Source organism: Suricata suricatta, chromosome 8 (assembly GCF_006229205.1).
Source record: "Suricata suricatta isolate VVHF042 chromosome 8, meerkat_22Aug2017_6uvM2_HiC, whole genome shotgun sequence".
Lineage (NCBI taxonomy): Eukaryota > Metazoa > Chordata > Mammalia > Carnivora > Herpestidae > Suricata > Suricata suricatta.
The window spans coordinates 134,710,974-134,722,996 of NC_043707.1; the positions used below are offsets into that span (position 1 = coordinate 134,710,974).

At 53.1% G+C, this 12,023-nt stretch overlaps 1 protein-coding gene across 5 annotated transcripts in view; it reads right to left on the reverse strand.

The window, feature by feature from the left end:
• Nucleotides 1–6: 6 nt before the first annotated feature.
• UBE4B (ubiquitination factor E4B) overlaps nt 7–12,023 on the reverse strand; it is a 108,740-nt gene continuing 96,723 nt past the window's right edge. For all 5 annotated transcript variants that reach the window (XM_029950020.1, XM_029950017.1, XM_029950016.1 and 2 more), the window contains 5 exons: nt 7,447–7,581; nt 4,619–4,810; nt 1,123–1,297; nt 477–623; nt 7–189 (listed from right to left, as the gene is read on the reverse strand). In XM_029950020.1, coding sequence (XP_029805880.1) covers nt 128–189; nt 477–623; nt 1,123–1,297; nt 4,619–4,810; nt 7,447–7,581 — 711 coding nt within the window. In that variant the 3' untranslated portion in view covers nt 7–127. The remainder of the gene's footprint in view (nt 190–476; nt 624–1,122; nt 1,298–4,618; nt 4,811–7,446; nt 7,582–12,023) is intronic.

Sequence of the window (12,023 nt, forward strand, 5' to 3'; positions counted from 1 at the left end):
CCGGGGGGCTCGCGGCGCCTCCCGCCGCGCCGGGCCTCCAACATCCGCACAGCATCTCCGCCACGGCCGCCGCTCCCGCCCGCCTGGCTGGCCTGGGCCTCACGCAGAGGCTGGGCACGGGGACGGGCTAGTGGTCGCTGTGCTGCTTCTCTCTCATCCAGGCGTGAATCTGTTCTTTCAGCTCGGGCACTGGGGAGAGAAGACAGGGTTAGAGCCGCAGGCGGCGTCCTCCCGGCCCTGCGGACGCGGGAAGCCGGGCCCTTCCCTCCCGCGCCGACGGGACGCCTGGGGGAGGGCCGGGCTCCCCGAGCCAAAGCAGGAGCAACGGCTGTTTCACGTCTTTTCGGCCGAGCGTCCTACGCTGTGGGGCTTCTGGGTGTGCCGGTCTCCCTCTGATTAATCTCGGACACACGTGACTCGGCAGCCACGGCTGTGCCTGGCCCGGGCCCCGTGACCGTGGCCGGGCCGGCCCCCACCTGGCTCCAGCATGCTCTCGGTCAGCATCTGCCGGTTGAAGGGGTCCGTGGGGGAGTTGAGCAGGTGCCGCAGGATGACGGAGCGGTCCATGACGGTGCCCGAGGGCAGCCGCACCGGGTCGGTCATCAGGGTGTCCATCAGAGGGTCTACGGGGACAAAGCAAGGACAAGCTCCACTCACAGAGCCCAACCCTGAAAATGGGAGCGCCCCCAAGCCCCTCCTGTTTCGCACGGCGCTCGCCGGCCCCCAAGGTTAGCGGGAAGTCAGCGCCGGACAGAGGCGCACCCGGCGCCCTCGGTGGAGGGGAGAGCACCGTGGCCAGCGACGGCGGGAAGAACGGAGGCCAAGGAGAAGGAGCAGGGCCGTGCAGGACGCCCCTGCCTCTGAGGACTTCCAGGAAATCCCCTCCTGCCAAGGCATGGTGACCCTGGAATCTTCCCGGCTGTCACCTGGTTTGATACCGAGCTAAGGACTTTCTTTCCCTTTTAATTGATAACGAACGAAAAGAAGGCAAATGTAATTTCACACAGCATGTCTCATGGAGCACTCCAGCGCACCACAAAAAAACGCAATTTTGTCTTTTTGTGCTACGTGTTTCAAAGTAACTCAAACCAGAGTTTCGCACGAAAAGAGCGGTCCGCTTGCCTCTGAACTCGTCCGGGGCGTCGCTGTAGTCGATTTCTGCACGTGCGTTCTTGGCCACTATCTCCTCCACCTTCTCCGCGAGGAGTTTAAACTTCTCGATCGCTATTGTGGACTTGATCCCTGCCTTCCGCATCTTCGAGATCACTTCCTCAAACAGCTCTTTGCTGTAGGATCTCTGCAGGTGGCGAAAGACAGCGGGAGACAGAAATATATTCTGAGTGGAAAAACACAAGCTGCAGAAAATGCCTGAAGTATGACCCATGGAGGGGCGCCTGCGGGGCTCAGTGTGTTAAGCATCTGACTTTAGCTTAGGCCATGCTCTTATGGTTCACGGGTTCAAGCCCCGTCTTGGGCTCTGGGCTGTCAGCGCAGAGCCTACTTCGGGTCTTGTCTCCCTCTCTCTGCCCCTTCCCGCCTCTCAAAAATAAACATTAAAAATTTTAAAAACCCTGAAATGACAACACATATAAACACCTTTACATGCCTACGAACACATAAAGCCTGGAATACGCATACACCAATCGCACAAGGTCATTACCTCTGAGGACTTCGGGGATGAGGCGAATGAGGGGAATTTTTAAATAGTGGATTTTTACAGTAAACACTTCTTTTAAAACGTAAGTATTGGGGCACCTGAGTGGCTCAGTCGGTTACGCCTCCGGCTTCAACTCAGGTCATGATCTCACATTTGTGGGTTTGAGCCCCGCATTGGGCTCTGTGCTGACAGCTCAGAGCCTGGAGCCTGCTTCTGATTCTGTGCCTCCCTCTCTCTCTGCCCCTCCCCGCTCATGCTCTGAATCTCTCTGTCTCAAAAATAAATAAAACATTAAAAAAAAGTTTTTTTAAATGTAAGTATTAAAAAGCAAATGAAAATCAAGTCTACTTGAGGCCTCGCACTGTGCGGGGCCGTGGCGGGGAGGGTCGGCTCCCCTTCCACAGGGAGGCGCGGTCGACGCAGCCCGCCTGGTTCAGCCGGGCGAGCGCAGGTCTTGGCCTAGCAGAAACCCTGAAAGCCATCTTGTACAATCCTGAACAGTTCAGAGCCCCCAGTCTTTAGTCCTGAAACTAAATTCCTACCCGGATCCCGCAAATACCTTATGTGACCTCTGCTTACTGTGAGCCAAGAAGCCAGTCTCCATCTCTCTGGGAAGGGGCGCAGGGGATAAGTGGCCAAAAGATTATAGTAAGATGTTGGAAGGGCAAAATTAAATATTTTGCACGGGTACTTACTGCTGGTCGGACATCGCCAAATCGGAGATGATTCCACCTTGAACTTCTCTTTGTAACAAGGAGCTACTTGGCGATACTTGTGAAATATCACCCAAGTTCTCTAACGATGATGAGTTTTTAACCGACGTATGCTTATTCCTAAGTCAACTTCTAAGGGCAGTGTGGGGAGTGTACCAGAAATCCAAGGGGACCCGCACGAAGGGGACCCGGCCTTCAGCCTCCAGGGGCTATGGCGTCAGTGTGGAACAAACGCACGTTCCTAAGCTCTCCTACAAGTCTGGTGTGGGTTGAGTGAGAGACGCAGGAAAGACGCTGTTCTTGACCTCAAGAACATTCCAGAGTCATTCTAAGATTAGATGTGAAAAGATCTACAAATCGTGTATCTGATTAAGCCCTTGTAGCTAGAATATATTAAAAAACTCTTCCAGTTCAACAAGAGAAACACAATCCATTTAAAAACAATGGTGAAGGACTCAAAGAGACACTTTTCCGAAGAAGAGACACAAATGGCCAAGAGGCTCATGGAAAGATGTTCAACACTATTTGTCATTATGAAAATGTAAACCAGAACCACGGAGACGTGCCACGCCACTCCCACTAAAGTAACTATTAAAAAAACAAACAAAAACCAAAAACACGAAAAAGTAGCAAGCGTTGGTGAGAACGAGAAGGAATTGGGATTAGAGCGCTCGTACGCCGTGGACAGTGTGGCGTTTCCGCACGAGTTACCCACAGTATTGCCACAGGGCCAGCAGCTGTACTCCTGGGACGTATCCCCAAAGGATTGAAGGCAGGTTTTCAAATATTTCGTCACAAGTATTCAGAGCAGCACCATTATAATAGCCAAAAGTTGGAGACAATTCAACTGTCCACCCATGAGAGAATGGATAAACCAATCATGGAATGTTCACATAATGAGATCTTACTGAACCACAGAAAGAAATGAGCTACTGAGAAGTCCATGTACATGAATGAACCTCAAAAACATATTATGCTAAATGAAAGAGGCCAGACCCAAAAGGTAGTGTATTATACTATTCTGTTTACAGGACATATCCAGAATTAGGCAAACAGGTCAATCCAAAAGTATGTAAAATGAAGACAGCAGATTAATGGCTGTAGAGGGCCGGGGGGCGGGGTTGGGGGGGAAGGCAGTGATTGCATAACAAATATGGCGCGTCGTTCTGATGGTGCTGGTCAACTTGAAACGTGAGTAATATTTGGAGAGAGAGAGTGAACAAAGATGGAGAAACAGATGAGCAGGGAATTTTGGGGCATTAAAAATTTTTTTATGTTCATTTATTTATTTTTGAGAGACAGAGAGAGACTGAGCACAAGTAGGGGAGGGGCAGAGACAGAATGAGACACAGAATGGGAAGCAGGCTCCAGGCTCCGAGCTGTCAGCACAGAGCCCGATGCGGGGCTCGAACTCACAAACCATGAGCTCATGAGCCGACTTGCATGCGGAAGCCTAGCCAACTGAGCCCCCCAGGTGCCCCATTTGCCACCAGGAGCAAGCTACTCTGTGCCTCAGTTTCCTCATGTAAAAATGAAGACTTGATAGAACCTATACTGCAGGATCTTGGGAGGATTACGTCAACGAAAATATGCCAAGTGGTTAGAACTTGGAATTCGGTCAGTAAGCATCAGTTCTTACGACACTGTGCTGAAGCAGGCCAGAGAACACGGAGGGAGGGAAGGCCTTTAGGAGACCGGAAAGTCAGCAGGGGACGGGGATGAACTCCCAGCTGTGGAAACGACAAGCGCAAAGTGGCATCCTCACAGGGGACACGAGGAAGGAAGGCAGGAGAAGACTGTAAAGATAACCCCACGAGGCCTGGCACCCGGAACCACAGCGGCGGCAGCCCTGAAGCGAGGGCCTGGGCAGCAGGTGCGGCGCGCGGGGGGAGCCGGGCTCTGCGGGAGGCGGTGCGCCTGCCGCGCGTGCGCATCTCAGCAGGGCGGGCTAGGAACAGCGATGCACCGGGAGCCAAGCCGGCTCTTTAACACCCAAAGGAAAAGAGCTGGTCTGTCTTCATTTACATCAGGCAAGCTCCGCTGGCCGCTGTGGTGATTATTTCCATTTATAGACTAAAAACTTCCCAAACCACAATTTAAAAAGTAGCACCTTCCCTGATTTCAAGTGGGGAAAATCCAGGGACAGGTGGGGACGTCACTGCACAGGGTCCGCCCGGAAGTCCACAGAGACGCCACCCCCGGCTGCCCGGCTCAGCAGCCTGAACCCCAGCCTCCCCCAGGCACCAACCTGGTCGTCAGCAATGGCTTTGGCGAACCGGGCACAGTCCAGCTGCAGGTAAATATCGGTCAGTTGGTCCAACAGCTTCTTTGGTTCAAAGCCGTATTTCTCAGGGTTTTCCACTTTCAGGTCACGGCACTTGGGGCCACAGAGTTGCTGAAGGTTAAAGTTGAGCATGGCAGCCAATCGGGGTCCAAGCTCCTAGGAAACCACAGGTAACAGGACACTTCAAGCGACAAGGACCAAAACCCCCGCCTCAGCGGAGGAACAGGAACTGGCAGGATTAATCTGCAAAGAGTCCCTTCCAGGTGCCGTGGGTCATACGCTGAAGGACGTTGTATTCACAATGTTCTTTCCTCTCCATCTCTAACCTGATGATTCTAACACTATTTAATAATGTTGCAGCTTGATGGAATATCTATAAATATCAACAGAAGGCGACCTTTTCTTTGAATTCACGCTTCCAGTTACAAAAACAAGGATCACTCCAAATTCACTGAGAAGCAGGTAAGAGGGAAAATCACTCAGAATTCCTGCATCGTTGACAATGCAGGTCAAACAAGTTTTTGGTATGCTCATTTAGCCGTCACTGGATGTGCACTCTTTTTCTTTCCTTTTCAGATTTTACTTTTAAGTAATCACTGCACCAGACGTGGGGGTCGAACTCATGACCCCAAGATCAAGAGTCACATACTCCACCAACTGAGCCAGCCAGGCGCCCCGATGCATTATTTTTCTAAATGTCAAAGTGTCTGACAGTTCAGACAGGGTGCACTGTTCTTATTACCAGATACCAAAGGGGGGAGAAACGCAAAAGAAGCAGAAGATTACGTTTATGTCTTAAGTCATCTTAAACGTGGCTGGTGAGAGACAGAGCACACTTCAAGGAAGCAAGGAGCCGATATGAAGGATACGCAGGAACTCACCCGAAGTCCCAGCGTGCAGTACAGCTGGGCGCGTGCGCCTCAACCAGTTAGGTTAGGCAGCATCAGGGCAGACACCGCCATCAAAAAAAAGGAGTCAGGGAACAAGGTTTCCATTACACGTAATGACTGCCCTTAAACAAGTCCAACTCAAATTTGGCTTTTCGAGAACTTGCCTTTGCACAAAGCAAAGTGCTCCTTGTATTTGACTGTTAGGGAACTGTGAAATAAAGGAGTGATAAGAACACGATACAGTCGGCAGGTTTTTGGGGGTTTTTTTTCACGTGGGAGAGGTGTGAGCTAGCCAGCGAAGAAGGCGAAACTGTGTAGCAAAGGAGAAGGAAGCACGGAAGCAGGCCCGGGCAGGGAGTGTGCGTGGAAGCCTGCGGCCAAGGCACGCAGACAGCTCCAGTCAAGGAACAGCCTCGCAGGGGCGCCAGGGGGACTCAGTCGGTTGAGCATCTGGCTCTTGATTCCAGCTCAGGCCATGTTCTCGCGGTTTGTGAGATCGAGCCCCGGTGCTGGCCTGCGTTATGACATGACACTGCAGACCCTGTTGGGATTCTTTCTCTCTCCCTCTCTCTCTGCCCCACCCCCACTTGAGCTCCTGCTTATGCTCTCTCTCTCTCTCTCACAAAATTAAAAAAAAAATTTTTTTAAAAGGGGTAGGCCTTGAAAATAATTAATTTTAGTTGACACGAAAACATCAGACTTTGCTTTCAATAAATTCCTTTAAAAATGAAGACCTTAGAACCAAAAACAGGCTCTATGACAACTTCGGCTCAAATAATTTATTATAGTTTCCTAACAATCAAACACTTGTTGATTTGGGGGTCATTGAACGTAAAATAAAACGTGGTTTCGTGGAGGGATTGGCAAACTGCTACCTGTGTGCCAAGCCTGGTCTGATGCTTGTCTTTATAAAGTTTTATTGAAACACAGCCACGCTTACTGGTTTGCACGCTGTCTGTGGCTGCTTACGTGCCGCAACAGCACAGCGGAGTAGCTGCCGCAGCCTGGCTGGCCCACGACGCCCAACAACTTACAGTTTAAAGGAATTCCATTCGCAGCCCCAGGGAAGCAAGGGTCTGAACTATCTCATTTAAATTAGTCGTGGCCTTCACACGCTTTCAACAGTGAGCTCGATTTTGTTTCACATTCCACTGCTCTTTTATCAAGAGATGTGAAATGGAAAACGGAGGGAGGGGCAGACTCACTGCTGAGATGCACCCGGGCCAGAGTGTGGCGATACTGATGAACGAAACCGTGACCGTGGAAACTGAGTAACAGAATCACATGCCTCTGCAAACCTGGCTCCACATCGCCAGGTAACGAACGGCCAGCTCCCGGGCCCCTCCTTCGCCTTCCTCCCGACCCCTGTCCCGGCCGCACCATTAAGCCTCTGTGCGGTGCGGCAGGGCCGGGGCTGGCCACAAAGCAGCCATCTTCAGTTACGTCGCTCAGTTTCCATTCCAGAAACAGGACCCAGATCTCATTAACACCAAGGCCAAGTAGTTTGACCACCTTTGATCTGTCGTAAACCCTAATTACGGCTCTCATTACCCTTTGGCCTCTTGGATGCAGCAAAGCCCCGGAGAGAACTGAAGAGCTCACCCAGTATCAGTGATTTCTACTTGCAAGACTCTAATTTCCAACTGACGTTACTTTCTACGTTTTCTATGAATAAAATACAGGAATCAGTAATGATAAAAATATGTTGCAGCTTCAACATTAGGGATCCCATGTGCTCTGTAAGCAGAGAGCGAATTAAGTCATCGTGGAAAAGGCTGTTTGCAGACTCCCGTCTATCTACAGAGTGCTCTGTCCTTCAGCAGAACTGGGCAAAACTCGGTCACAGGCGCAGAGCCTGCGTGTGGGGCGACACCAAACCAACGCCCCGAGCGCTCTACTCACCGGCCTGAGGAACGGCTTCTGGACCTGCTTGGTGAGGATGTGGAACATGTCCACGGTCTCCGTCGCCAGGGCGAGATAGGAGCGCGACACGCGTTCGTCCTGAGCGAGCTGGGACTGACGGGCTTGCTGCTGGTCCTAGGAGACACGGAGCCGACACCGAGCCAAGGTTAGGGTGGCCGTGAGCTCGCGGGCGCGCGCGTGTGAGGGCACGTACAGTCTGCTCCTAACGGGACAGGTGCGCTGCCAACCTGCCGAGGTGGCGGGAACAACCCAAAGCCGAGAATTTTCCAGATAACGTAACATTCATTCCTTTCAGCATCGAACTCTCCAGGCCTCTGAGTAAGGTGACCGTGGCCCACTGTTCCACGGTGAGACTCCCTCTCCTCAATGATAAAGGAAGTCACGTTCACGTTCTGTGCGGGATGAAATACGTGATTCTTCCACCACGCCCGACACACGCGGTTGCTAATAAAAGAGAGCCCGCTTCCCTTATCACAACGGGCAGTCACCCTGATTGTGAGACCACGTGACGCGCCCTGCTCCGACCCGGGCCGGCAGCTTCTGCCCCTGCATGGAGCGCCTACGGATCGCTAAGGTTCTGAGTCGGGTCAGGCTGGCGCCCCTGACAGTTGTCAGCATGCTTGCCTCTGGCACCGTTCTCGTCCTTCCCCTCTGCCAGGGGCTGGGAAACGAGAGGAGGAGGGCGCTGAGTCTCAGGGAAAGCAAGCTGGGGCACCGAGGGCGCTGAGACGGAGAAGAGCCACAGAAACACCAAGGAAAGACTGAAATCCTGCCATCTCGGCTCAGAGGCCGGCTTACTTTACGTAGAGGGGGAGGGGCGAGAGCTAGGGTGGCTGATGTCACCGAAAGAGTGCCTGTTGGGTAAGTGTCCGCTGAGTAGGTGCCTGCGGGAGGTTCTGCAACGATGCAGGGAGGCCTGACTACTGCCCCTTGGTCAAGACCGCGCCCGCGCCACACGCTGGAGCAGGAAGACATAAGAACGACGAGGTGACAGCGAGGGCAAGGCGTGCCTGCGCGTCACACGCACTCGTGCAGACCTGGTGTCCCGGCCCTCCTCCGGGCCAGGCCCACCTTTCGGCTCTGGTGATAAGAGTACAGAACAGGACTCCGCAGCCTCGCGGAGCTGAGATTGCAGGGTGGCGGGGAGACGAGCGGCACACAAACATGCGCACAGATACACACAAGTCTGAGAGTGACGGAGAAAAATAAAGCAGAACGGGAAGAGCGGTCAGGGACGGCCTCTGAGAAGGTGACATGTAAGTGGGTATGTGAAGGAAGCGAGTCAGCGGAACTCTGGGGCAAGAAGGCCGCTTGGTTGGGGCGGTGGGGGGGAGAAGAGGAAAACGGTGGGGCAGGGGCCCACTCTAATTCGGGACTGGACTGAGTGAGAAGGGAGGCTGGGGGAGGTCTGAGTCAAGCGGGGTAATGAGCAGACAGGTTCCAACAGCATCCCTCTGGTACAGACAGGGATAAAGGTGCCGAGAGACGGGTAAGAGGGTGACAGCAAGGCAGGCGAGAGCTGGCCTAGAGTGGGGGAGAGAGGAGATCAGATACGGGTACAGCCTTGGGCGCCTGGGCGGCTCAGTCGGTTGAACATCCGACTCCTGATTTCAACTCAGGTCATGATGCCAGGATCATGGGATCAAACCCCGAGGCAGGCACTGCGGAGGTACGGGAGGGAAGCTTTGGAGACACAATGGAACCTGCTAAAGATTCTCTCTCTCTTTTTCTACCCCTGGCCCTCCCCCTGCTTGTGTTCTATCTCTCAAATTAAAAAAAAAAACAAAACAGATTAGCCTTGAGGCTTTTGCTGAGAGAGAAGAATCCAGGACTCCAAAGCGCTGGGTCAGAGCAATCGACAGAACGCAGCTGTCCCTCTCCGGGGCTGGGCAGACCTGGAGAGGAGACGTGGACCCCGAGTCAAGAGGTACGATCAGACACTGGGCAGAGGGTCAGGTCAACAGCTGGTTAAGTGGGTCTGGTGTCAGGAGAGGCAGGAGTTTAGGACACATGTTCTGGATAAAGCCTGGGAACAGACGAGGTCTCCTAGCAGTGATTTCCAACTGGAGGCATCAGGCCGCGTGCGGGAGTGTTTCTGGCTGCCCGAGGACTCGGGGTGGGAGGGCACCTCACTGGCATTAAATGGGTGCGAGCCAGAGATGCCAAATGTCCTGCAGTGTGTGGTGCGGTCTCTCCTAATAATTATTCCCACATCCAAACTCCACTGCCCTCAAAACTCCAACCAGCATCCCTAGAAACACCACGCTCGGCAGTGAGTGTGCGAAGAGGGGAGGAGCCTGAGGGCTGAGCAGCGGAGTCCTCCGACATTGGGGGGCGGGGGGGGGGTAGGAGAGGCCTCAAAGTCAAGCAGACATTTTTATGAAATTGCACTTGTTTGGGATTCCTTATTCCGCTTTCTCATCCACAGACATGGCAATGTCAACCGGAACTGGTGAGTTACCTCTGACCAAACACTACTGAGCACTGACCGTGAATGAGACCGTGCGGCACAGACCCACAACCCAACACCTGCAATGGGAGCTGGTCCAAGACGGGCGTCACGAGCGACACCAAGTGGGTGCCACGGGAGGCACAGAGCACGCGAGGAGGGAAAACCTGGCCGTGGCCTTGCGCAGGAACGGGTCCGATTTTCATGCATCAGAGCGGCAAGCAGAGAATTCTGGCTGAAAGCGTGTCTCGAGGCAAATGAAACAATAGGAGCTACACATGCTGAGTGCCAGTGCGGAGCGGGGCTGGCGACACCCACCGCTCCTCCTGCTGGTTTTCTGCAAAGCAGGGCTCATCTCTGCTTCACGGACAAGGAAACGGGTTCGGGAACTCTGAACCCATGGCGGCGACAGTCCTCAAACCTAGGTGCCCTCAGCCCCAAAGCTGGCGCTCTTCTGGCCTGGCCTCATCTGTTTCCCCAGCATGTTCCGCGAGGGCCCGGAGCCCCGCCCAGACTGGAATGGAGATGAGCTGGGAAGGGCCCGGGAGCGAGGGGGTGGGGGGGTAGGCGCGGAGCAGCAGGCCTGGGCTGCCTCTGCCTGGGGGAGATGCGGAGGTGCGGGAGGGAAGCTTTGGAGACACTGTAGGAGAAACAGCTGCAAGCACGTTTAGAAACAAATATGAGGGGCGCCTGGGGGGCTCAGTTGGTTAAGTGTCTGTCTTTGGCTCAGGTCATCATCTCACAGTTCGTGAGTTTGAGCCCTGCATCGGGCTCTGTGCTGACAGTTCAGAGCCTGGAGCCTGTCTTCGGATTCTGTGTCTCCTCTCTCTCTCTGACCCTCCCCTGCGCGCTCTGTCTCTTAAAAATAAAAAAAAAAACAAAACACAGCTGAATACGAGGGCAGACGTCAGGTCAGACTCCAGCGGGCGCCAGGGCAGTGCCCAGAAGAGAGAAGACAACCGTGTTATCTCAAGAATACAAAGGGAGGGGGTCAAGCGTGGCGGCGGCCTACAAGCGGGAATCCAGCGAAGCCCCCAGAAAGTTTCAGTCTGTAGGGCAAGCACGCTGGCCACAGCAATATGTAAAATTCTCACCACAGCTGCAGGAATACTTGGAATAAAAACATTTCCCAAATGTGTTTTCATACGTGCTTATGTATCTTAGGATACTTTCTGACTGCATGGCATTAAGCTCGGTGGGATTTTCGTGCAGAGGATGCTACCTCAAGTAAAGAAAAACCAGCCCCAATCCTTCCCCATGAGAACTCCCTGGGGAAGCGGTTCTGATCCTGAACCCAGGGACAGAACGAACCAAGACACGAAGTCACTGGTAGCTGTTGAGGGCTACGTAACTGATCAGGGAGCCATCTAAACGGCTGTAATAAATGTCAGAAAAGGGCGTCAGTGTGCTGTCACGTCACTACGTCGCCATGTCATAGAACCTGGCACAACACTCTCTTCCACTAACAACCAAATATAAAAACCAAGGCCAACTGGAAGGAAAAACCCCACCAGAATCCTGCGTGATTCACACTGTTGTCTAAAGGAGATCATGTGAGCAAATCAAATGCTTGTCTGGCAGAGAATGCTAGAGATTTATTTCCTACTTTCATGAACTGACATCAACACATTCAGACTGTAAAAGCTCTTCCTCAAAATAGCCCTTTAAAACGAAAAAGGCAATGGGGCGCCTGGGTGGGGCTCAGTCTGTTAAGCTCAGGTCATGATCTCATGGTTCGTGGGTTCGAGCCTCACGTTAGGCTCTGTGCTGACAGCTCAGAGCCTGGAGCCTATCTTTGGATTCTGTGTCTCCCTGTCTGCCCCTCCCCCACTCGCTCTCTGTCTCTCTCAAAATAAAAATAATAAAGACATAAAAAATTAAACAAAAACTAAAAAGGCAAAATTTTCAGAACGCATTTCGAAAGACTTTGTGCCTCGTTTCTTAGCTTTAGATCGAGTGTTTATGCTCACTCCTCCGGATCCTGGATTAATTCTGGGGAAGCCTGCAGGTGAGAGGTGATGAGCAGTGACAAGTAAGTCACCTCTAAGTCACCAGGGCCCAGCAGACGCGGCCTAGGCTGAGCCCCACCCCGAGGCCGAGCCCCGCC